General features: G+C 35.1%; 3 protein-coding genes across 5 annotated transcripts; 2 read left to right on the forward strand and 1 right to left on the reverse strand.

Annotated features, from left to right (window-relative positions):
- Positions 1-4,214: 4,214 nt before the first annotated feature.
- LOC140766018 (DNA N(6)-methyladenine demethylase ALKBH1A) lies at positions 4,215-15,753 on the reverse strand. Its single transcript, XM_073105396.1, has 7 exons — positions 15,556-15,753; positions 15,300-15,457; positions 14,385-14,740; positions 12,424-12,559; positions 12,177-12,243; positions 11,970-12,091; positions 4,215-5,312 (listed from the first exon to the last, which is right to left on the reverse strand). The coding sequence occupies exons 1-7, from the start codon at positions 15,648-15,650 to the stop codon at positions 5,173-5,175; spliced, it is 1,074 nt and encodes a 357-aa protein (XP_072961497.1). The 5' UTR covers positions 15,651-15,753; the 3' UTR covers positions 4,215-5,172.
- On the forward strand, positions 4,456-5,007 carry LOC140767467 (protein indeterminate-domain 14-like). The gene is made up of 2 exons (XM_073107393.1): positions 4,456-4,898; positions 4,980-5,007. The coding sequence occupies exons 1-2, from the start codon at positions 4,456-4,458 to the stop codon at positions 5,005-5,007; spliced, it is 471 nt and encodes a 156-aa protein (XP_072963494.1).
- Positions 15,754-20,661: 4,908 nt separating the features above from the next.
- Positions 20,662-25,131, forward strand: LOC140761807 (uncharacterized). Of its 3 annotated transcripts, none has more exons than XM_073099306.1 (6): positions 20,662-20,953; positions 23,268-23,368; positions 23,795-23,908; positions 24,324-24,407; positions 24,568-24,736; positions 24,848-25,131. In XM_073099306.1, exons 1-5 carry the CDS (start codon positions 20,728-20,730, stop codon positions 24,622-24,624), a joined length of 582 nt encoding a protein of 193 aa, XP_072955407.1. In that variant the 5' UTR covers positions 20,662-20,727; the 3' UTR covers positions 24,625-24,736; positions 24,848-25,131. The 3 variants fall into 3 exon arrangements, with proteins under 3 accessions (XP_072955407.1, XP_072955406.1, XP_072955405.1); XM_073099305.1 differs by having other exon boundaries at positions 20,667-20,953; positions 23,265-23,368; positions 24,845-25,131; XM_073099304.1 differs by having other exon boundaries at positions 20,668-20,953; positions 23,265-23,368.
- The last annotated feature ends 724 nt before the right edge of the window (positions 25,132-25,855 follow it).

Here is a 25,855-nt window from a genome sequence, read left to right on the forward strand (position 1 = left end):
TGCAAGATGAAACTAATATCAGGTTTATCCTGCAAAATCTCCATTTAATTTGAGTCTAAGAATCAAATGCCGATAGTTAGACTCATTTCACGGTCTTATTTTATGTAGATTAAATTAGTCTTAAAAAAATGAGTTGTTTGGTTACGACCAGAGCCATAAGAGTAGTTACTATTTTTACTGTGATATAAAAAATAAAAATATATGTTAATTTTAGAGGGAAATTAATGATATGTTTAATTAATCCATCAAAATCTCCTTTAAACTTTGAAATATATTTGTACTAAAATATTATTATTTAAAAAAAATTTCTTGAAAGCCGAATAGAGGTGATTTGGATATGGTCAACAACTCCATTCTTTAGGATGTACCAATCTTTTAGGATGTTCCATTCAATACGCTACATTTTCACTATTTATAATTGGAGTCCTCTATTTTTAAGTTTTGATAAAAGAAAAAAAAAAGGTTGTATGTCTAGGGCTATCGAAATCATCAAGTCTGCTTGTGCTTGGGTTGATAAGACTTAATCCGAGCTTAATTTGATTATGATCACATGTAGGCCTACTCATACTTAGCTAATAAGGCTCCAAAGATATATATTTTTCGATCCAGATATGAAATGATTTGTTCATAAAAAATTTACAAATTTATTATGCATAGTAGCCTTCTGAAGTCACGGATTTAATGGTTTTCGAATGAATTGATTCTAAGGTTAGAGTGAAAAGATATTGCTGAAATAGTAGAGAAAGATCGAAATGGGACAGAAAAAAAAATATCGATATTGGGTGGTTGTCGGAAGGTGGCGAACGGCCATGAGATGGTGGAGGTCGGTCATGAGATAGAAGAGTGGCTTGTGAGAAGAGTTGTAGATTAGGTTTTAGTAACTCGGTAGGGTTTCTATGATTATGATTTATTTTTAGGAAAGCGAAAATAATTTAACAGCTATGATTAAAAGATAAAGGCAAAACTAATATTCAGTCCACGCTCCTAATTAACCCATTACCATTCAAATTTATAAAAGTAGAGTTATAGCAGGTTAGATCTAATTCGCCATATTGGGCTTACATCCACGGATAATCATTTTAATTTCAGTTTAAAAATAATAAGTAAAATTAACTAACTAGACTTTACTTGACTTAACCTAACTGTGTCAACTCTCATGGTCATAGCGTAACAATATATCTAGAGAGAGTAAAATCATTAGACTGAAAGTTTATATCTACTCCACAAATCAAGATGTAATAAAATTGAGATTATTTAATTATCCATCTTGATATAATTGAAGCTTGACTTATGGTAGACATGGTTTGAAATGTGCTTTATATAATATATACTCATCTGATGATGACTGTGAATGGTGAATGATTTGTTGACAAATATCTAAAAAGAATGAAAATTGTCTAAGTATTTCTTTTGTATTGCATACTATAAGCCACATTCTGTAAGCCACTTAATTAGTGTGGAAGTTCTATATTTTTAAGGTACGATAGAATTTAAACTTATAATCTCTGACTTTAATACTATATTTACTCATTAACTATTTTAAAATTTTAATTCGTTAGAAAAGAATAATATTTTCTTGTATTTTATATTTGACAGATATATAAAAAGAAGAAAAAAATTATCCAAGTGAACATCCTGAGGTTGAATAAATTGTCTTTCAGCCCAAAGATAGTCTATGTGCTTTCCCTGCTATGAGCTATAATACCTCACCATGAGATCCACTTGATCAATGGGATGACTCAAAATCTTAGTAGGATCATTCAAGATGGATCTGAGTTCTTGATCAGCAACATTGACTAGCCATCCTCGCGATCGCGATCAGGCCGTTCATTCTACAACTACACCTGTTCTTTCTCGAGAGAGAGAAGTGAAATTTTAATAGTGTCATAATTTAAAGTGCCGCTGAGATTTGAACTCTAAAATATTCATAGAATATGAGCCTTTTTAACCATCTGAGCACGATCCTCCTGACCATTCTGCAACTACATCTGATACTGTGATCTCTAAGCCCCTGTAGAGAATTGAGGTGCTATGGAGCACCAGGATTTCCATTTACTGATGCTTTTGTTTTCTAATGAGTGGGAGGCCATCCATGATGTATGTATTATTGACCAAAAGAGGTGACATTTTTCACAACCCACATTAAGGACTTTTGAGGATGGCATCAGCCAAAAAGCTGGGCCAGATGGTGGGATACAATTCATTTCCTCACACATGCTTCATGTCCTCTTCTGCTCCCTTAGCTCTGTTTCTCAAACCAAGCAATTTGAGGTTGGAGTTGGAGTTAGGAGATGGAGTTTGGAGTTGAGATAAGAGGCAGCTTTACTATTGTAGGTGTGATGTGATGATTCCTTTCTGGAGTTGTGTTGCAGTGCAGTGCAGTGCAGTGCAGTGGTGAATTAGAGTCACCTCATCTTTTGTTTCCACTATGTAATGTTCTCTGACAAAAACTGAAATCACTGTTTTTGTGTGGGAATAAGTGCAAAGGGTGGTAAGAATTTCAAGGTTCATTGCACTGAAAATCAAAACAACTTTAGATTTTGCAACGTCGTCACCTTAAAACTCACAAAACTTTTTATTTTCAAGGTATATTTACCCTCTGCATTTTAGACCGAGATTCATTTTTTATAGTATAATTCATCATTTTATCGTCTTATGATTACATAGAATGATTGAATAAAGTTTTGATGCATCTAAATTAATACCGATCGAATCTCAGATATTCTGTCGTAAAAATAGGATTTTTCACCTGAGATCAATTAATATGGAATTCATAAATATAACAAGTAAAACTGGATTTGGTTTTATCTGCAAGTAAAATGAGAAAATAGATGATCCATCTCAAAACAAAAAATAAATTTGGTTCTTTGTGTAGATGGCCCAGGAATCGATAAATTTCTTGGTGCTATTCTATTTTTCTTTCCAATTTCAAGATGCTGTGGATGTACCTACCTACCTCCCTGCTACCCATGAAAGGTGATTTACCCTAAAGCAACCTTTTTGTCCTCTGATTGCATAACAAAATCTCCATTTGCATGCCAAGCTTCAATTTTCTTCTGAGATCCTCATGATAAATGTATCATGAACTGGACCAGTTAAGCTGCTCATCAGATTAGCTTATGTAAGACGAAAAACAAAAATAAAGCCATTCCCTGTGACACTATGAATGCTTTTTGGTAAGTTAAACAAGAAATGACAGTAGGCTGGATAAAGATGAGATAAAGAGGGAGTGGCGGAATCTTGTCCGTAGGCATCTTTTCCAGAAAACAGTTCCTTTTTCCAGATACAAAATGAACAAGAAATAGAGAGTTAAGTAGGTAAAATTATCTGTTTGATATGAACATAGCAGCAGATCCGATATAGCATGTGTCGTATTTAATCTAACGTGCCATAATAAACAGTACCCTCCCTATTATCAAAGAAGTTATGGTTCAACTCTAACCTTAAATAATATTGTAAAAAAAATTTAAGTAGTTTAGTGACTTTGCACGATTCAATTAATGACTCAAAAGTGCTCTTAGTTTGGAAGAGCAGCATGACAACGCAACGATTTAAAACATATCTCGACGGTATTTGATTTAGAACAATTATTTGACGACGCATATAACTTAAAGCCTAGATTAAACAGCCAAAATCTTAATAGAGTCTAAGTGCTTTTGTATCTAGAAATAGTTGGTCATTTGTCCAACTCATATCTAATCCTCAAGCTCATAAATGAACAAATATAGATATATATAATAAAACAAATGAAACACTCAATGAAAAGGCAAGATATATTACCTCAAAAAAGGGCATCAAATATCTCAAGTATCCCAGCGAATAACCCAAACCCTAAACCCGAAATGTATCTTATGGGTCATTTATCACAACCAAAAGTAAGAAACCTCAGAATAAAAACAGATAGCTTGAATGAAGTTTGATGATAAGTGCTAAGGTTCTTTAAGGTCCAATTCACACATGTAACAAGGCAATAATTGCACCCATGCTCTTTACCACTCTGTAAAGGGTCAGACATGGAACATGGAAAGAAAAGCACGAAAGAACACTTTCATCTACATGCCCTACTAACCGATTTGGCCGGCAGGGCTCCAAAGTCCATAAAAGTTTCGAACAAAGATACCATGTTGTACTACTGGAGCAAAAAAAAAAAGAAAAAGGTTTCAAGTGCTTGAGTTGGTGTTGTGCAAATTTTTTAAATGAGGCTGCTCAAAAGATTTGCTTGAAAAATAAAAAAGCATTAAATCCCACAAAGAGCAGGTCCTAAAATGTTGGATAAATCATCCAAATCAACAGGTATGCTAGTAATGCTGACAAAGATTTACCTATATGTCAGAATTCCAAAGGACTGGCAGATAACATGGGTATGCTAGTAAATTAGCAACTGGTAAACAGTATATAAAGCCCCCACACTACCACAACCCACAGTTCTAACTTCATTCTAAGTTTCTCATTTCTATGGAGAAGCAGGGCGAGAGCGCACTCCGGTTACTCCTTCCCACACCTCAAAGTCATCTTCACAGCGGCATACCTGAACTTGCAGCAGCGGCAACCAATCCTTCTGATCATCCCTACCTTGATCTGGATCTGTCGATGAGTATAGGATCACACCGACCACCGTCCAAAGGGAAATCCGAGACAAGTGCAAGAAATCTGCAAGTGCTGAAACAGCAAACTGCCGAGCAAATAAGAGTAGCTGCTGTGGAGAAGGCTTATGCTGAGAGAGTGAGGGAGATGACGAGGAGGGAGCTGGAACTAGCTGAAAAGGAGTTTGCGCAAGCTAGATTGTTATGGAAGAAAGCACGAGAGGAAGTGGAGAAGGTGGAGAGGATGAAAGAGATGGCCACAAGAAGAATCAGTTCCAACTCCTTGGAGATTACTTGCCACACCTGCATGAAAAGGTTTTTTCCATAGTAGAAACTGAATAGTTCTGCTATGGCAATTATACTTGCAGCTTATAATTGCAATCGCATTGTTTTTAGATGTTATTCTTTGGAGTTCATATTCTGAATGCAAAGCATTTGCTTGAATCCTTGAGAAAATATAGCGTCCTCTTGACTCCTTCCTTCCATCAAACTTTAAAAAAAACCACGCATCACAAGCTAAAATTGAAGCCCATGAATTTGCTTTGCATAAATATAGCCCCGTGCTGGGTTTGTTGATGGAAGTGATATACTAGTTGACCTGTCTGATGTTGATGTTTATCCTTGAACTTCTAATGTAATCTGCATAGAAGCAATCATCCTCACTTGAAAACTGTGATAGAACTGCTGAAATATCTGCATGGTCATTGTCTGTGAAGATTCGTGGCACACCTGCAAATTAAGAAGCCAATGAGATAGTTTAAATGGACTTGAGTAAACTAGCTGTCCAGAAAGCCTGCCCCAAAGAGACTATAGTATCTCTCTCTGCCTCAGACTATTCCAGGTGATCAGAAAGCACAAGTTGGTCGTGCACTAATTCCAGATATTCAGCTCATGGCTGCTACAAGATGGAATGTAAAGCACCATAAATGATGTTCTAACAGCACTATTATTCTACTCTCCAACACACAGTAATTGTGGTAGATGTAAAACAAATTTTATACAGTAAAATAGTCTGCAGTAACATCATGAAGATGTCAAATAAGTGCTGAATTCAATGCACAGATAAACAGAGTAAAAGGACTACAACCATGAGACAGAAACAAAGCTAGCTGTCCAGAAACCTGTGCCAAAGAGACTATAGTATCTCCCTCTGCCCCAGCCTATTCGACGTGATCATGACAGATATTAGTTGTCAGGTAATTCCAGATATTCAAACCATGGCAGGTATAATATGGATTACCATTTCCCAATAGATAGTGAAAGTCATAGATGTCAAACAAATTTTAAATAAGATTTTCTAGATTCAATGGGATGAAATCTTACCAATTTATTTTCAACACTAAATAGCCTGTTTAAAGTGACATCCTGAAGATGTCAAAAGAGTTCTGAATTTGATGCACACAGAAGCAAACAAGGTAATAAATTGTCATACAGTGCTAATGTGCTACTATTAAATGCATATTTCTGTACAAACTATAAATGCCTTATATATGAGCAAGTTTGGATCTGGCCTCATATCAGAACTTCTACACTTAACTTTGGAAAAAGGTCATTCACACTTTGTAATAGTAATGCAAGATGCAATTTACTTCTCTATTTCACTGCATTTGCTACTTTGAGAGATAACGCTCTGTTAATTTTTGCATACCTTTTTAAATATCTAAAACCAAATGAATAATATGGATGAACTTGCAAACTTGCAAGTCCTAACAGTTAGCACCAAGAAAATATCAGATATAATTTAGCAATCAAATTGCTCAGAAATAAAAATATATATGACCTGCTTCTAGGACAATAATATAGCTCACTAGACTAAAGGCTTGGCTGTTATTCTTTTAGAAAATAAGGAAAATCAAGTTTCAAAGAATAATACCTAAATGTGAAGCGCCCATCACTATCTCACAAATAGTACGGTCAGAACATTAGAAAAAGCTGATCACAGTCAAATATAAAATCAAATAAAAAAGAAAACAAAAGAAAAATTAAAAAAATACAAAGAGAAAAAGGTAGCACGCTAGAACTGAGAAAATGTTCAATGTTCAAAAAATAATACAAGACCTTGCATACCATTACAAAATTCTCACATGATGATTCTAGAAGTTTCGATTAGTTTTGGCCCCAAAGAAAACGAAACCTTTCAGAGTTTAAGTTGGTTTCATAGTTTCATTTTTTTTCTTTCGGTTAATAATAAATATAAGAAAATAGAAAATTCTAAAAAATGCAAGAAATTTAAGGAAACAATCAAAAAATTCTAAAAATGATAGAAATTAGGTATTTATATTTAAACGCCCCCCCCCCCCCCCCCCCCCCCTTTGATTAAGTCTAAATTTACTTCACCTTCTATAGTTTTATTTATGTCACTTACCCCCATATGATTATATCTAAACTGAAATTCTTATTTTTTTCATCATATTAAAAATATCATAAGTTGAATACTTATTAGAAATAAAGTTGTGGGATAGGAAATAAGAAAACACCCAAATAAGATAAATACATGCCTACACACAATTTGTATTTGCATTATAAAAGTAGCCAACTATGACAACAAGGAAACATTGTTTTGGAAGAGAAGGAGCAGTTCCCCAATCTCCTCTTCCTTTCCTCTCTCCACTTTACTCTAGAGCAGCAAAAAGACAAAAAAACTAAAAAAGAGCAAAAATCAAAAGAGGAGATGAGTGCACAAACTATAGAGATTGTGGGGAAGAAAAAGAAGAAAAGAGAGAGAGAGAGAGAGAGAGAGAGACCACTGGAGAGGAAGAGAATAAAAAGGGAGAGAAGGCCACAGGTGGGTTTTAATAGGGCTAGGTCACGGTTAGGAAAGCAAAAAAAAGGTAGTCTCCAACTCACAAGCATACTCCATCACGAGGCATTTTAATTTTTAAGTTAATCGGATCAGATCCAGGTTAAACAATTCACAATAGCTTCATTTCGCCCATTATGTGTGAAATGCGATCTGTTTCGACTAAAACTAACAAGTTTCAGCCAGTAACTACTGTGTGCACCCGATCCATATCACCTAATTTTTGGGATCGAGCCAATCCCGATCCATTTCAGCCAAAATAGATATATTTTGGCTGAGATTTCAACCATGACTTTGACCCTAAAGAGAAGTTTCAAACATGCGAAATGAATATATAAAGCACCAACATGGTAGCAAAAGATAACATAGAATTGTTTGCTCGACAAATCTTCTCTACCTTAACCATGATTACAATTTTCAAGAAAAATATTATGCATATCCTCATAACCAAAAAACTGAAATCCAGGACCGTCAACAAATCACCAAATCATCCAAGGTAAAACTAGCTGGGATCATCCAACACTACTCACTATAGAAAGACAATACAATGAATAGATAATTAATCAAACAAATAATCAACTTGAAAAATCATGTATGGAATTATTGAATACTATGAGGCTATAGAATCCAAGGTTCGAAAAATCAGGAACAGGATCGGAATCGGCCTTCCGAGAAAACAATACATATCAGCCGGATCGGCCGTATTTGTCGCGTAAATTAGATCGGATTTTTTTAATTACATAAATTTTAAATATTATTTAAAAATACAGAAAAATTTCTAAAAATTTATAAAACATGACAAAAAAATAAAAAATAATAATTATTCATATATGAGCCTTAAAAATTAAACAAAAATACTAACTTACTCAAAAGTCAAACTTCGATGAATACCGAATTGGCTCTCATAAATCTCTGTGGTCGTCATCATAATCACCATAAGGTTGAAAATAATAATGTCTAAGGTCTGGTGCTCCAAAGGAGGATAATAATCAATATGTAAATTTTATGTCTGAGGATACTGAAGAGGATATTGAGGATAATAATTAGCATATGGATTATATGATTGTTTCAAACAATAAATACTTAATGAACCATAGTTCGTTAGAGCTCGTTGGAGTGAGATTTGCATCGCCGGAGTTTGTTAAAGTTCATTGGAGCTAGATCTCTCCGTTAGAAAGTGAGGGTGAGAATAAAAGAAGAAAGAAGTGAAAGAGAGAGAGAGAAAAAAAGAGTAAAGAGAAAAAAGGAAAGAGCTCGGGGACATCAATAATTGATGTCTCCGAGTTGGATCCGAGTCATATCCATAATGGATCTGGCCCAGTTTGATCAAAATCGGCCGATCCTGGTCGATCTTGGCTGATTCCAATCATATGACTGGGATCGGCCATGGATCGGGATCGGGTTTGGCCGATCCAATGAACCTTGGTAGAATCAAGATTTGCGAAAATCTATCTAAGAGACTACCAGACTAATACCCTAGTAGGCATCAAAAGAAAAAAGAAAGATTATATAGGATTACACCATAGTAAGAACAGATGATAGTTGAAGACAAAATATACCTGCATCAAAGGATTTCCATAAAGATTAATACGATTCTTACAAATGTTCCTATTTTTGTTATAATCAAGGAAACAGTATAAGCAATCTCATGATGCTATAAACTCAACTTTGCAAAGTGCAAATGATAGCAACAGATGAACGACATAGAAACTACACCACAGTTCAACACTTGCCATAAGTAAGATGACAAGAATATGGAGAGTAATTAACAAAGTTTTGAGGAAGAAAATAAAACCATAGAATGGAGACACAATCAAAAAACTCAAAGACATCATGGTTCTATACTTCTGGAGACGAGAGGGAAAAAGGGATAAGAAAAGACTAAATGAGAAATATAATGAATGAAAAGAAGAACTGCATCAAGGAGAAAAATTGTCAGCATCCTAGAGGACAGGCTATACGCCATTATAAACAAATAGATGCTTATGAGTTATGACAGTAATGCCTCTCAATATTTACATATATAAATACATAAGAATGAAAGGAGGGGCATAAAAATTCATCAGAAATGGTATGCATACTGATTACAATAAATTATTAAATTGTAATAAATTTAAGAGCAATTCACATGACTTAATCTAGCTCAGGTTTGCAAGTCAAAGTTAGATAAGCCAACACAATTTGGAAACCCCAGGAGTTGCTTAGTCCAACCGAAGATTAACCAAGCAACAATATGGAGGCTCATATCAAGTGCAGAAATAGAATTCCACTCCATGACTACATAGGTAAAAGCTAATTGTGACAAAACATCTATGGACAAAATTTTTGCATGCTATTCGAGTCAAAACCATAAGGACCAATAGTGAAATAAAATCATCTTAATTATAACACATAATTATTAAGTACCTTTGAAAACATCAGATAAAATAAGTTTGAAGCAAAATTCCACTCCACAGACCTTCCAATTTATGTCCTATTCTAGCTTGTACTTTCAAGTGAGAGATACGACTTTATATCTAACATAGTTACGGGAAAAAAGGATCTTGACATAAATCTACAATTACTGGTAGATTTTTTTCTTTACATACAACAGTGGAGAGTAGTCAAGAAGATTGGACCATTGCTCATATTGCAAGGCATCTTTCTTATTTCCTTTGGGTCAATGAAGATTAGAATAACAAGTTGCCTGCTATCAAGATTAAAAAGTAATAACAACTTAATTTAACTGATTCCTCTTAATTGTATTTACAATTTTACAGCTATGCAATCTATCTTTTCAAATTTGTCTGCTTTGTTTACCATGATCACATTTCACAATCAAACAATAAATTATATATGAAACTTTATTGCTCTGTGTTCTTTTAATACCGACAATTGAAATCCAGATTAGCAATGGATATACCATATCATAACAAAACAAATATTGTAATAGGAAAATAGTAAAAAGTAAAGAAAATCAAACTCACTGAACACAAAAAAGCATGGATATAAGTTTTGGTCAATCCCAATTCCACTTCAGGTCGGTTGCTGAACGATTGGCCAAAACCCAACCCATATCAGGTTGTTTTGGCTTTCGGGCATTTCAGGACGAAATAATCCGTTAAGAATGGGTCCAGATTTGGATGATCTGACCCGGACCTGATCCGAGGACATCAATTAAATTGATGTCCCCAAGGTTGAGCCCTCCTTTCTCCTTTTCTTTCCTCTTTTTTCTTCTCTGCTCTTTCTCTCTCCAACAAGGTCGTAGACTCTGGAAAACCCTCTCTTTCTCTCTCTTCTGCCCTCTCTCTCACTCCCTTTCTTCCTCCTCTCTCCCTTTCTCTCTCCCTTTCTCTCTCCCTCTCTCTATATGTTGCTACAGCAACAGAGAGAAGAGAGAGAGAGATTGGGAGAGAGAGAGAGAGAGAGAGCAAGGAAAGAGAGAAAGACAAGCAAGAGAAGGTGACGGTGACGGCAGCAATAGAGAGACGGTGGCGGGGAAAGAGAGAAGGGAAAAAGTAGAGAGAGTAGAGAGGAGCAGCATCATAGAGAGAGAGAGGGATAGTTTAAGAGAATTGAAGATTATTTTATATCTTTTTAGTTGAAGACTTTATATGTCAATAATTTATATTTTAAGTTTTTTTCCTAAATTGTTAATATTTTCTGCATTTTAAAATAAAAGTTTATGTTATTAAGTAGTTTGATATCTAAACAGTAGAAGCATTGTTATTTTGGGCTGTCAATTTTGATTTCTACACCAATACTCAGAACCTCAAAAAAAAGTGTTGGATGCACTTGTTTTAACATATAACCTTATCTTATTTTCAGACAATAATGCACCAAAGTGCTCAGAAATTACATAGAGGCTTGACTTATTGTAGGAACCAAAGTAGGTGTTAAGAACCAATGATGGCTTCCATCAATGAGATATGAAGGGGAACTCACCAGATAATGATTTCTTCCCTTGCCAAACGTGCAAGGGACAAACCACAGAAATGTTGTTTGTCCCCCAAACAAAGCTCTAAGCTCCAAAGTTTTAAAGGATATAGTTGTGTATAGTCTGGTGAAACATCTCAATCAAAAACATAACCATTGCGCTCTAGAATTTAAATCCTACTTAGAACAAGTAAATCCCTTGTGCTCATAGCAGCTTGTAATGGAACTCATTTCCAAGGCATGTATGAGGTCCCAAGGAACAGGGCGCCCTATCATTTTCGGCATTCCCCAAGTAGAAATCTACAAAAGGCTAAAAAGTATTCCAGAGAATGTGGAATCCACATTTACTCCATTAGATATCAAAATGATACAATAATACCTACATTCCAAATATATCAGCACATATAGATTTATAGACAATTTTAATGTGCTGGCAAAATGCAGCAGTAAATTTGATATTATCTACATTGACCAATAAATATCTTAAGCAGTTATTAGCTAGTTGTGAAACCATCATCAACAAAGATCTGTGTTAGGGTGGAGAGTTTAGTATGTGGGTTCACTGTATGGTAAACAATGAATAACTTCAGACTCTTGATCAAGCAAAACAGCTATTCATTCAGGATATAGCAACAGTTTACTCAATTATTTTGCTTAGATATCAAACTCACCATGAAAGCATTCCCTTGCTTCCGCAGCCATTAGCACAATGTCACCACTGCGAAGGAACATGGCTATCGGGCTATCATCTCTAGACTTTCCTCCCAAGAGAAATATTGCTTTGCATCCCAGGCTACAAAAGAAGAAACAAAAAATCATTTAGGTGTCGGAATAGTCAATATAGAAGCTTAACATACGGGAGGAACAGAACACAATACCTTACACTTACAATTGGTTTAGTCCAGTCTACTTCCATGTCATCAAGGTGACCCCCAAGCATATCACCTGTGAAATTAAAAGAATCCATTTGGTTCATTAAATTAAAGTAAACAACAGGTATTACTAAATTCCAGCAGATTACTCATAAACATAGTGGATTTACCAACTATAAGAACATCTTGTAGTTATGGCCTTATGGGTATTAAAAATTAGTACAAGCACTAGACTTGAAAATATCTTACATACTTGGACCAAAATAGTTGACTATTGCAGCTTCTGGGTGGAACTCTCCAGACGACAAAGCAGGAACTGCCATTTTCTTTGCTAGCAAAGAGAGAGCATCTGGTATCTTGTTATGCGGAAGAGACACATCATAGTTGCGCTGAGACAGTGCAAAAGGATAAAGGATCACGAACAGTAATGCGAAGTAAATAAACAATAAAACTGACATCAGATACAGTAAAGTGCAACAGACTAATGGAAGAACATCACTATATCTTTCCAAAAAGGCAAGTAATTACTGATTGTGATCGAATAGGACTAGTGATCGGATATCAGTTTTCCAAAAGACAACTGTTGTGATAAAGTAGAATAAAACCTCGCAGGTTCAAGTTGCCTAGTATGAAGAAAATATTAGAGGCAATAAAATTCTAGGTGTGTCAAATGAAGGACATCTAGCTAGAACTCTTACAAGAGGTACTATTCAGAAGAACAGAACATTATGATTTTATTTCATCTAATATCCAATAACTGCAAATCCTTTTCTCTTTTTGCTGTTGTTCAAATAAACTATATAACACATTAGCACACATCTGTTCATACAAGATATAAATACTTGTTCACATGACTTCAACTCAATAAAGTATATCCAACTTTTTTAACAGGAAATTTGCATTTAACACCCTACCAAAGTCCGATTTGATCCAGGTGACCGATACGGCCGACCAACTAATACATATCGTTTTTTCGAAAGGTCAATCCCGATTTTTCTAACTTTGGTTTTATGTTGTAGAGGAGATGATTTTTTAGTGTGAAAGTGGGTTTTAGACTAGGTAAGCGTATTTTAGTAATCTCCTTAAGTGTAGTTAACTTAACCTAAAACTTTTGTTAAGTCTAGTTAGTGGATCTAACATAGGGTGTGTTTTGCAAATATTTGATAAAATGCAAGGTGTGATTTGCAAATATAAAACATAAAGGGTGTAAACTACAAATCCATGAAAAGATAGAATGCTAAATGCAAATTTTAATGATTAAAAATCTCATGAAGTAGCTAGTTATTTATGGCAATGATCCTAGGTTGCTGACTCATGAACATTAGCAGCCCCATGAACCATGAGAAAATAGAATAGATTGTGCTCGGTCCCCGTCCATACTGAATGACCAACAGTGCATGGAGAAGTTATAATCAAAAGACCCAAATGGGGAAAGTCAAAGCCCTGGATCTTAAGAACTCATATTGTGGGTATTTGATAGAGAAGAAGGTCCCTTTGGGTGGTTTCAAATGATTTAGGACTCAAGAATCTCTTTATCTTTCTTTCACACTGTGTTAAAGATCAATGTGAAGACAAGCAGATAGGGAGAATGAGCAGGCGTTTTATCAGTTTGAGATGTGAGATAGGGAGAACACTGTGAGAAGAAGAACTTATCAGTGACATGAAATTCGGGCATGAGAATGGCGTAGAGATTTAGGGAAAATATCTATCAAGTAATTCTAGCTTTATATGTCATTAGCTTATGGTTAAATTAATGGATGATGTTTCATATATTTTACTATTGTACCATTGTTGCATCAAATAGAAGAGTTGACCGATCCAGTTTATGTTGTACATGTGGACGTGATTTATACATGTTCAAAAATATAAATAAAGAAGTACAGAACATGATCTGTTCAGCAGTCCGGTTAGATGAGTCAATTGGTTTAACCCTTTTAAGCTAAACTTAAACATGTAGTCCTCCTTTTCATATCGTTGGCATGTTGGAAAACAAATTGCTATCTCTAACTTTTACACATGACCTATTCCAACAAAGTGAGATTAAATTTGGTTAATAGCCTAATACCCTAAAATAATACCAATAACCCTAGTGGAAGTTTTCTATTCAACTCATATAACTGATAACAAATAGAGAGGTGCACAAAAGCAAAAGAATAAGGAGCATTGAACTCTTGTTAGTTTAACAAAGAAAATAAGATAGACTAGCAGATGTACCTTTGACCAGTCAAACTGTAACCCAAGGGTGCTCCAACGAAGTTTCCGCAAGAGAACTGATGCTGCTACAGATTTGCAAGATTGCTTGCCACACATGTTAGCACCTTCATAAAATAGGAATTTACGAGAATGTAAAATGTTTTCACTATTCTTCAGATCATGGTCCACAAGTTTATCCGTATTTTCTGTTTCAATCAAAACCTTCTGACTTCGGACAGCATTGAATAAGTCCAAGATAGGGCCATATATAGCAGTAAGATTGGTCCTATTGGGAGGCTGAGGAAAGGTTGTTAAACTTTCCTGAATCCAGTGGCATTGTTCCTCAATAGTCAGTGCACTGGGAATGAAGAAAAAGCCTACAAGAAGAAAAAAGAAAAAAGAAAGAAAGCCAAAATATATTAGCTACATTACATTATAGTGAAACCAATACTTGTTTAACTCACGAACAGCACCAAACTTTTCATCAAACATATAATATCATTAATATCAAAAATCCCAACAACTTCAAAAGAGATTGTTAGAGATGCTAAATTCAGAAAAAGAAATCAAAGAAAACATCCAAAATTTGGTGGGATAAAATTCCACCAAATTTGAGTATCCAAAGGTACGGATTAGATTAACCTAGATGCTCAACATATAATAAATTTCTAGTTGAATAAGAATAAACACACGAAGCCGTGATTTGTCTTTCCTGCCTAATATCCCCTAATTCCTTTGACACGAACCCCCGCTTAAATCACTAGAAAATCCTCATAAATTCCAAATATTTCTACGCATCCTTGCTAAAACTTTCACAAATATCACACTGACCAACCGAACCACATTGTTCAATCTATACAAAAAAGAATAATTCTCAAAAAAAAACATAACAACAAACATCATCAAAACAACCAAGCAGAGCCATCCAGCCATTACCAGGCCGATCTTTGAAACAGAACACGGGAAGATCGAATCCAGGACAATCGAACTCCACGATCCCGGGAGGAAGACCTTCGCCGCGCTCGAAGGAATCGAGAACGGCCCGGAAATCGACGACATCGGAGAGATCGGTAGGTTTGATACCATTCTTCTTCCTGCGATCAAGCCCAACAAATTAGGACAAGGAAAGGACGTTTACCTGGAAAACCCTAACGAGAAATTAAGAGGGTTAGGGTCTTAAGGGCATTCGGACCTGGACTTCTGTGATTTGTAGAGCTTGTATTGCTTCTCCGCTCTTCGGAAGGCGGTGCGCTCCGAGTCCGACGTGGTGGTCTCGGCGCCGTACATTGCTGCCGTCGTCGTATTCCTGGATACCTTCGGGAGAATCACAGTTAAAAAAACCAGTCAGCGTTGGACTTCTAGCGGATTTTATTTCTTCCAGGGATTTTTATGAGAAGTGGCTCTCGTGGTTCTGATGATTGGATGATTACGCGGCGTTTTGCATTTGGCGCGCTGCGTATTAATTTTTAAGAGATGTTTACATAATTGCCCCTAAAATTTTTAAAATATTATAACTTCTACTGAAATTTTTGTACGATATTAAAAATATTATTTAAACTTTTAACTAAACACAATTAAAACTAAATTTAGATTTAAAAGAAAAAGACTATTTTACCTTTATATAGATTATATAAAATGCTCCAGAAACTATTTAAGTACTTTATGCAATACCATAATTCTTTTTTATACAAGACGAAAATTATTTATAAATATTTTGTGTTATAAACTTCAATATTCTAATTATTTATGTGTTTGTCAGAAAAAATTTAATTAAAAACTATTATAATTGTAACTGTTAAAAAGTCAAAAACATTTAGTGACCATTATGATATTTTAAAGAATATAATAGTAATTATGATATTTTGAATGATTTTATGATTATAGGAAAATCCTATTCTTAATGGATATTTTAAGTTCAGTTTAGGATGTTCTTAAAATTTTAAAAGTAAAAAGGCAAAGTAGATTATTAGCTCTAGCAAGCTTTGCTAGGGTTTTTGACTTTTCTTCTTCTCTCCTCGAGGGTCTCTCCTCATCACTAGTAGTCTTTGCACTCTCCTTCTCTTAGTTATTTCGGTTAGGAGAAGGAAAGAAGGTTTTTCTCTTTTTGTTAGAGTCCTATTTTCCTCTTCTTTTCTCTCCTTCCTCTTTTCTCTCTATCCTTCTATCATTTCTACATCTTTCCCCCTCTTACCACTTTCATATTTGCGCCTTCCCCATCTCTGAGATATCTGATCTCATCTCATCTCTTTCATTTGCATTGCCTGGGAGAACCCACTCATCTACGTGTGTAACCACCTCGTTGATCTCATCCCATCATGCATTTCTCATGTCATCTATCTTGCCTCTAGCATCCTTCACCACGGCAACATGTTTTGATTATGGATGTCCAACCCAGTTTAGGGATAGGGTAGCCTAAGCGGCCCATCACCTATTGCCATCCTCCATCTATTATGTTTCCCTCTACGCTCTAGTGAGCGCATCGCTCCTCAAATCCAATCCAATTACTATATTTGCCACTGTAGCAGTTGTCGATGTCAACACTAGCTTGTTAAGAATGGAAACACAAGAGTAATGAGTTCTCAACAATTCTAATAGAATCGCTAAATTTCCTCTTCATTCTCTCCCTCAACTGATTTCAAAACCTCTGAAATGCATCCACTTTTAAGAACTTTGTCATCACATCTGCTAGCTAATCTTTGTGTTCCACAATAAACCAATTCAACTATTCTTTCTCGTGTGAGATCACGAAGGAGATGAAGATGTAAATGCACATTAGTGTGCTTGCTTCGACCATGTATCACAGAATTTTTTGATAACTTAATTGTGGAACCATGTTTATCGCAGTTCAATTTTTCCTTTCTGCTACTCTATATTTGCTGTGGAGTATTCGCTGCAGTCAATTGCCTCTTGATGCCATGCTCTGTGCAGAATTCATTGAACTCAAGTGATATGAACTCTCCTCTTTGACCTGTTCTCAAACATTTAATATATTTTTCTACTTCTCTCTCAACACAATTTGTAAAATGTTTGAACATACTTAATGCTTCAGATTTCTCTACTAAAAAATAAGTCAATGTTTTTCTAGTAAAATCATCAATAAAGCATATAATGTACCTCTTCTTGATGTTAGAAGTAGGAGAGATTGGCCTGCAGAGATCTGCATGAATAAGCTGAAACTTTTCTGTAGCCCTCCAAGTGCTCTTTTTTGGGATTGGGTCTCTATGTTGCTTCCCAATCATGTAGTTTGCACACACTGTTGTTGAAGTCTTGAACTAAGGTAACCTATGCACCATCTTCTTAAACTGGAGAGTTCTCCACCACTTGTAGCTCAAATGCCGATAATATCTTGTGTAGAGGTGTAGAGGCAAGCTCGCTTCCGTGGTAATTCTTGTACTCGTAACGCAAAAATCTGATTTCCTGACATCTCTATCCGCATTATAAGCCCTTTCTCTAGATGATATATCTTGAGCATTCCTTGTTGGATGAGGATCACCAACCTTTTTACTTGTAGTTAACCAATGCTCAATATGTTGTTCTTTAGTTCAAGCACAAAAAAATACTTCACTAGTAACATGTGTAAAGACACTCACTTTTAATCTCACATTTCCTTTTCCCAACACATCTATCCTTACGTTGTTTCCTAGCTTTACCATTTGTCTTAAGCCTCATCCAGATTAGATTAGAGAACAAACTCTTGTCATTGTACATGTGATTACTAAATCCAGAGTCTAAGAACTAGACATCTTTCCTTCAAGCACCATAGACATTCAAATTTAAAATGTCCAAGCTTGTGGCAATTAAAGCATTCCACTGTTACTTTATTGTAGAGTTGCGATCTCCCTCTTCTGTTACGAACTGGCTTGATCCAATCCGTAACAATTCTAGACCGATTTGAGGATGTATGACTTTCGAAGGGAATTTTGAAAGATCTAGCTATTAGATTAATGTGAAATTTTGATACAAGGTAGCCCTAGGAAAGAGCTTTCCAACGAATCTATTTCACATAAATTGGATGTGTAGATCGAAAGATAACTTTAAAAAGGTAGATAAAAGTCGGAGAGTCAGATCTACGAGGTTCGGGTCTGCACGAGATTTGAGATCCGTGGGTGGGGGCACGGATTCCTAGGTATATAATGGAGGTGATGATAGAGTGGAGGTCGAGTAGTTGATGGTTGTGGTGATTTACGAATGCGGATGCGATAGATGGTTGAAAGCTATGATTGACCTACAACTATGATAGTAATAGAGATAAAAATCGTATAGGAGGTAGAGACAATTAAGATAGAGAGACGAAGGGGAACAAGTAGGCCTGCCCTACAGGACTAGGGGGATTGACGGAAAAGGAAGATTAAAAGCTAAATGAGACCTTGCCAACAGATGGCGTTGGTTGGTAAAGAGGAGGAGGGAGATGTAGAAGTCGGTGGCCTAATTGAGAGAGATGTCAAGACAAAAGCCAATTAATTTTTCATTCTAAGCATGCCTAAGATATAAGTCATAAGGTCTTACTTATAGAGATTAAATATAAACAGTCCTAAACAACTTAACTAAACTAATCTTCTTTATCTTCTCAGATTAACCTTTCATTTTTCTATAGATAGATACCGAATCTTTGAAAACTTAGAATATGAAAGTTATAGATGAGGAAGCCATCGACCTTCTCTAACTAGTTTGATATTATTCGGATGTCTCTAGAATATCTTGTGAATAATTTATCGAAACTGCACAAATCTAAATTTAACTAATTAAATATAGTCCTAGCATACTAAGATTTTGACTAAATCACATAAAAATAATAAATAAAATAACTAGACTCAATCCATCGAGCTCAATATCTTTCGAGATGATCCGATCTAGTTCGAATCACTCATCTTTTTCTACCTTTGTATGCATCTCGACCTCGTCCTCTTGCACCAAATCTGTCTTCATAATGAGTGCTTGTTCCTCTCCCATATATAATTAGAACTTTTGCTCATGAACAATCAAAGAACTCTACAGGTCATCAATAGAGAGTTTATCGATATTTTTGGACCTTCTAATCTAAAAAAACAACATAATTGAACTTCTCAGTCAGTGATATGAGTATCTTCTCCACCACTGACTCCTTATAAGTTCTCATCTTATTGGCCATTGACAAACTCTGATACCAGAATATTAAAGACTGCAGCTTTAATTTTTTAGGCCCAGTGGGAGCTTCTGATACCAGAATATTAAAAATGGAAACACAAGAATAATAATTTCTCAACAATTCTAGAAATGACTTACAATCTCATTGACCAATCTCAGACATATAACTAACCTTTTACAAACTTAATATAAAGAGGAAAACTAGTTCACATTCTTAACCACTCAACATGAAGAGTGCAGCTAGGAAAATCAGGAAAACACTAAACAAGAAGCCTTAAAGACTAGGGCTTATTCAAACATAAGTCCTACTTAAGGTTAGTTTTATTCAGGCCTATCAAGTTTTCTAAGGTCTGTCACGTTACCTTCTTCATTTCTAAGTGTGCATGATTGTGCCATATAGTTAGGGGTGTAAACGAGTCGAACCTCATCGAGCCTGGCTCTAATCAAGCTTGGATTGAAATTAATTTCGAGTCTATCTTTGTGATCAAGCTTAAATTAAAATAATTTTAATTCGAGTCAATTTCGAGTTTAAACGAGCTGTTCAATTAGCAATTTCAAGCATTATCAATTTCAAACCATTTTAGCAAGCTTGAATTAATTTAGACTTAAATCAAGCTTGAAATAAAACATAATTCAACTATAAAGATATAAATATTACAAAAATATAAATTACAAGCAATAAAAATAAATAGGTTGAAAAACTACAAGCAATTAAAATATAAATTATAAGTAATAAAGATAATTGTGTCAAAAAATTACAAGCAACCAAAATATAAATTACAAACAATAAAGATAATATATATTCGAGCCGAATCAATCGAGCCGGCTTGGTATCAAACTTAGCTCGAATTTAATTTCAAGCTTAGCTTTAATGATCAAGCTTGGCTCAGCCTATTTTCAAGCTGAGCTTGATAGAGCTGAACTCGAGCCGGCTCTTGATTATTTTGACAGCCCTACTTATAGTTGTTATTTGCTTGATAATATGCCTTATATTCTGTCTATTTTTAGCTGTCCCCCTTTCGAGCTTTCCTATTACAAGTAAGACAGGCGTATACACTAATAATCGCAAAATATAGGGGTTTAAATAACATTTATCCAAAAACTTTCCTTATTACAAAGAGAGGGAAGAAGGGGGAAAAAATAACCGCGGAATTCCGTAATCAGTATAAATACGGTCCTTGAGAACAAACGGCTCCTAAATCATCTCGAAGGGAAGAAGAAAACAAGAATAATATCAACAATGGCGTGCCGAACCCTGTTGCGTTCCGTCCTCCTCTCCGAGCCATGGCGTCCTCCGCAGCACCGCCCTACCTCTCACCTCGCCTCCTTCCCTTCGCTTCCCCTCCTTCCGCGATCTAGGGTTAGGGTTTTGCGCTGCTCCGGTGGTTCGGATGCAGCCCCATCGCCGTCTTCCGCTTCTGACGACCAGGGGCCGCCTCAGGAGGCCGTCCTCAAGGCAATTTCTGGTTAGTCCTTATTCCTTGAGTTTGTTTACATCGTATCACTTGAAGAAAGACTTCTTTTTTTTTTTTTTTCTCTCGCTCTCTACCTAGCTATAAAATTGGATCCGAGATGCTTTGGATGAGAAATAAAGTTCCATCTTTTAATTGCGTAATGAATTATATTTTTATGGTCGAAACTGGTTGATGCGAAGTGAGGAAAAGTATGTGGGCGTTTTCTGTTGTTAGGTTTTCTGCATAATTGCTACTGAACACTTTCAAAATATCAAAATTAAATTGCAGTCTTTAAAAAATCACTATTGTCATTGAAATTTTTGAGTCTTTAGGAATTGCTATTATGGACAATTTTTAAACTGAAGATTATTGTTAAAGTGAACAAACATGTAAATGACTAAAATACCATTCTTTCTTGAAGTTGTGTGTAGAATCTTTAGTAATTATAGGACAACCATTTCTTGAGGTTGTGAAGTATTGAATTTAGTTTTAAGACTTACGAGGAAAGAAGGTATCTGTAAATTTGTAGAGTAACAGTGAAAATGTTTTCACAAGCAAGGCCACTATAAAATGAACCTTAAGGTAACTGTTATGATTCAATTCTTGCATCGTTATCTAATCATATTTGATATTTTAGCAATTCGTTTAGTGGATGACTGCCAACAATCACAAGATTCTAGGGAAGGGGAGGAGATATGGCATTGGAAATCTGAATGTTGGGACTCCATCTCCAACTTTTTAAAGTTTATCCCCAAGGGCTCAAGGAGAAGGACTCAGACTTTTAACAATAACCTCAAATCTTTTAGCCCCCGTGTACTTTGGGATTATCTTTTTCCTATTCTAGATTAGAACGAAAACATCAAATTATCTCTATTCTGGATTAGAAATATTATTTTAAATTATTCCACACGTAAGATCAATTACAATTTTACCCCTGGTTTGACTAAAATTATTTAAAAAATCCTGTTCTCTCCTATTACCCATCTATCTCATTCTACAAACCAAAAATTCCCACTTAATTTTCCACCGTATTTTTACTCACTCAATTTTTCTGTCATATTTTCTTGCTCAATTTTCCCACCAATATAATACTATCCACATATCTCATTGCATACATACAATAAATGAGAACATTTAATTTATAATCATATGTCAAATCAAGGGCATATTAGTTAAATTTTCTCTTCTTATTTATACTTTACTTCAATTTTATATCACATTAAAGATAATTATTACAACACTATTCTAAATTTCAAGTAAACATTAGCAACTTGCACACCCCATGCCAATGTGAAAGCCTTTTCTTTAACCTATTTAGATTTTCATCAATCATCATATACAAGGCCTCTTCTAAAGTTTTAGCTCATTTATATGAGCACTACTAATCCTACTATAACCCTCTTGTTGACTAATTTTGAAATCATACCGTTTGTGGATGGAAGGGATTATAATGAACTTATGGATTTATTTTAATGGTGAGGCAATCTACCTTGTTATGCATATTTTAGGCTCATACTACTAGCACAGACATCCTAAGTTTTTTATAATTTGGAATTTGATGAGGGAGTCCTCTCTGTCTATTGGCCATAGATGAACATCCCTTGTTCAAAATATTTTTTTTCTGTTGGTGTTGATACTGTGATCTGTAGATCTGTATTTTCATGTATTATGTGATGTCCAATGATGCGGCAGATATGTTGATTCAAGGCTTCAAACTGCCAGACGGTTATCAAAGGATTAACTTGTGTGAGTTGCGCATAAATGGCTTGGGTTATCAATATGTGTTCATACACCAATATATGAGTGCATAGAAATATTTATGGTGGAAACTTAGTATTGTTGGAAATTTGGAATCTTCAAGTTATTGTGGCATAGCCTTCTAATAGTTAGGGCAAGTCTAAAAGCTTTGTATAGAGTAGCAGTTATTAGATATTGTGCATGGATATGTTCTTCTAGATGAACAACCTTCTCGTCGATGTGGTTGTGTAAATCCAGAGTTCCGGTAGATGTGGTGATTCTATATGTATATTGAATCACCATCATCATTTACATTGTTTCTATTATTGAGCAGCACTGCAACTCTTTAATAAATCAAAGTTTTGCGCAGAAAGGCTTTGGTGGGGTAATAAAATGGTACAAAGTTATGTACCACAAATACAGAGATTTTATCATTTACTTATAAAATCGTCTCAATTTAGTACATCAACTCAATGTCGGGTTGCTTCTGTAGTTTTCTATTTTCCTTGTTAGAATGTTAAAGCTTTTGATGAATGCCTTTCCTATATGTTGTAATTTCTCTTTCTAATTTTTCATTTAAATCCAGAAGTGTCAAAATCTGAAGGAAGGGTTGCACAAACTACAAATGTTATTATTGGTGGCACTGTCACAGATGATGCTACTGATGAATGGATTGTTCTGGATCAGAAGGTATGCTTTTTGGCTTTTTGCTTCTTTTTTGTGTTTCACTTTAACAATGTGCACTTTACTTTTCTCATAAAAAGTGCTGCTTCGTGCAATGGGCCTTTCTAGTTGCATTTCTTAGTGGTTATGCATGTGTTTGCAGATACACCCGTTAGAAGAGAAATTGACTACCAACAATATCAGAACAGCACAACACCATCCTCGTTTTATTCTTTTAACTTAATATTATTGCATATCTTGGTTCTAATAGGCTATCCTATGTAAGTCAGAAGGACCCTTGAGCTTTCCAAAATATGCTGCACTTTATATTTAATTAAGTTTATTAGGTAGTCAAGTGAGATAATACTACAAAACCCACAACTGAGAAGTATGTGCAGCCCAAATCTCTTGCTTTTTTAAATTTCATGTGGCAGGGAATTGTTGGTTTTACAGGTAAATTCATATCCCATGGTTAGAGGATTTACTGCAATTGGCACGGGAGGTGATGATTTTGTCCAAGCTATGGTTGTCGCTGTTGAATCTGTTCTTCAAGAACCAATACCAAAGGTCTGTGGGCTACTACAAATATGCTTATGAAAAGTTGATTGTTTCATCTGTGCATGCCTCTAATTGACTTTCTACAGAGATATACTACTGCAGTTTTGTGACTCTAATAGTGTTTTCAATTATTCAGTATGTAAAGAGGATATACGGATAAGCTAGAAAATTGGATTATGAAAGAGGAGCTAGTTTGCTTAGGGAACTTTAATTAATAAACATAAACTAAGCACGAAGGTATGATCGCAATATGTTAAAGAAGGGGCATTACAAGTAAAAAAATTGAGAGTTAGACTCAACGCTAAACATTCTGGTTTGCCAAAAAGAGCCTGCCATTCCTCCGAATTATGTCCAGCCATAAACTTATTCTTATAGTTCTCTTATTTTTATAAACTTATGCTTCTTTCTGGTTGGTTTCAAACAGGGTCGGGTGTCTCAGAAACTTTCTTCCAGGGGGAAATATGTGTCTGTAAACATTGGACCCATTCGTGTCATTTCTAGTGAACAGGTATGTATCTTATTTTTCACACACAAGGACACTACCATAGAGTGCTGATTTATGCGTGAAAGGTTATCCTATGTCATGAATCATGATGCTTCACAACTTTGGTGTTAAGCTTGCTTCTCTATTGTAGTCTTTTGACTTGTCTCTGTATGCCTTTTTCCAGGTTCAAGCTGTGTACAATGCCATGAGAAGAGATGAGAGGATGAAGTACTTTTTGTAGACTATGTATATATAATTTCTAATGGAAAAGGACTGCTGGTTTAGATCATTGCCTTCTTGTATCATCAATAGCTTTGACAAGTTATTCAATTTGTCTTCATAGTAGATCTCAGGTAAGAACGATCGACCAATAACTGAAGTGTACTTTTCAAGTATGTAGCAGTTATCAGTTGAAGCCACATTATTATTTGAGAATTACTTACAATCGAATTTTATTATAGCAGGTTGGAGTTGGCTCTGCAGCAGAAGCACCGGGAGGACGATCCCTTTCTTTTATCATTCAGGCAATCCCCCGCTGATCCAATGTTGTATAATTTTCTGTAGTGGAATTGCTCCAACCTTGAGATATTATGTACTTGATGCTTTTTCTTATTACTATAGTGTTAGTACTTAATCAATGTCTGTGCTCAAGTTTTTGATGCTTATGCCTAGAACTCGAATGGGATGTGCTTAATTACAAATTGACATTCAAACATTGATAATTAGAGGGCAGTTATTCTCTGTAGAACATATATTGAAATATTTTAACACACACTACCAATATGAATACTAGGCTATTAGCTAAGCTGGTGAATGACTGATAATTGCTATATCCTGTGGACTGAGCAATATAAAGTCATTCTATAGAATTTGTTGATAGTAATGTGTGAACAGAGTAATGGTTGTTGTTGATATTTCTTTTATAACAGAGAGAAGTGAGAACTTAGCGGTGTTCGAAATAAACTAATTCTACTAGGGTTTGAATTTCGACTGCTTTAATTCAAACTCTGAACCACTTGATACCTGCTGAGTGGAAGTTGCAAACCTAGTTGATTGCAACTACTTATGTATAAGGATATTCAAGATATTAGTATTGATACATGATTTATTTTTACGCCGGTATAATTAATTACCTTCTTTTACACCCAAAAAAATAACAGATTAATAACAATTAGATGAACATAGTAAAAAAGAATTTGTTACTAGAATTTGACCTCTAACTTGAAAATATTCGTACGATAAAAGAACTCTTTAATAATCTGAGTTCACTATCATTTGTTAGATGAACAGAATAAAGTTCCAAAGTTCGAATAAAATCTTCTCAATTCCTTCGGAAAGATATGAAAAGGTAACAAGAAAATAACAGTAATTACCCATATTTCAAATATCTAGCTCTAATAGTTTTTACTCAATTTTCATTAGCACACTAATTAGGTTTCAAATTTTATATTCAAACTTTAAAGAAAGAAGTC

The sequence above is a fragment of the Typha angustifolia genome, chromosome 1, assembly GCF_048772165.1.
Source record: "Typha angustifolia cultivar Huaian chromosome 1, ASM4877216v1, whole genome shotgun sequence".
In the NCBI taxonomy this organism is placed as follows: Eukaryota; Viridiplantae; Streptophyta; class Magnoliopsida; order Poales; family Typhaceae; genus Typha; species Typha angustifolia.

Coding starts and splice junctions, on each gene's coding strand:
- LOC140767467 (XM_073107393.1), top strand. CDS start 4,456: ATGGAGAAGCAGGGCGAGAGCGCACTCCGGTTACTCCTTCCCACACCT. Junction 4,899..4,979: donor TGCCACACCTGCATGAAAAG/GTTTTTTCCATA, acceptor CATTGTTTTTAG/ATGTTATTCTTTGGAGTTCA.
- LOC140766018 (XM_073105396.1), bottom strand. CDS start 15,650: ATGTACGGCGCCGAGACCACCACGTCGGACTCGGAGCGCACCGCCTTC. Junction 12,560..14,384: donor TACAGTTTGACTGGTCAAAG/GTACATCTGCTA, acceptor GCACTGTCTCAG/CGCAACTATGATGTGTCTCT. Junction 5,313..11,969: donor AGCAAGGGAATGCTTTCATG/GTGAGTTTGATA, acceptor CTTAATTTGCAG/GTGTGCCACGAATCTTCACA.
- LOC140761807 (XM_073099305.1), top strand. CDS start 20,728: ATGGCGTGCCGAACCCTGTTGCGTTCCGTCCTCCTCTCCGAGCCATGG. Junction 20,954..23,264: donor CGTCCTCAAGGCAATTTCTG/GTTAGTCCTTAT, acceptor ATTTAAATCCAG/AAGTGTCAAAATCTGAAGGA. Junction 24,408..24,567: donor GTGTCATTTCTAGTGAACAG/GTATGTATCTTA, acceptor GCCTTTTTCCAG/GTTCAAGCTGTGTACAATGC.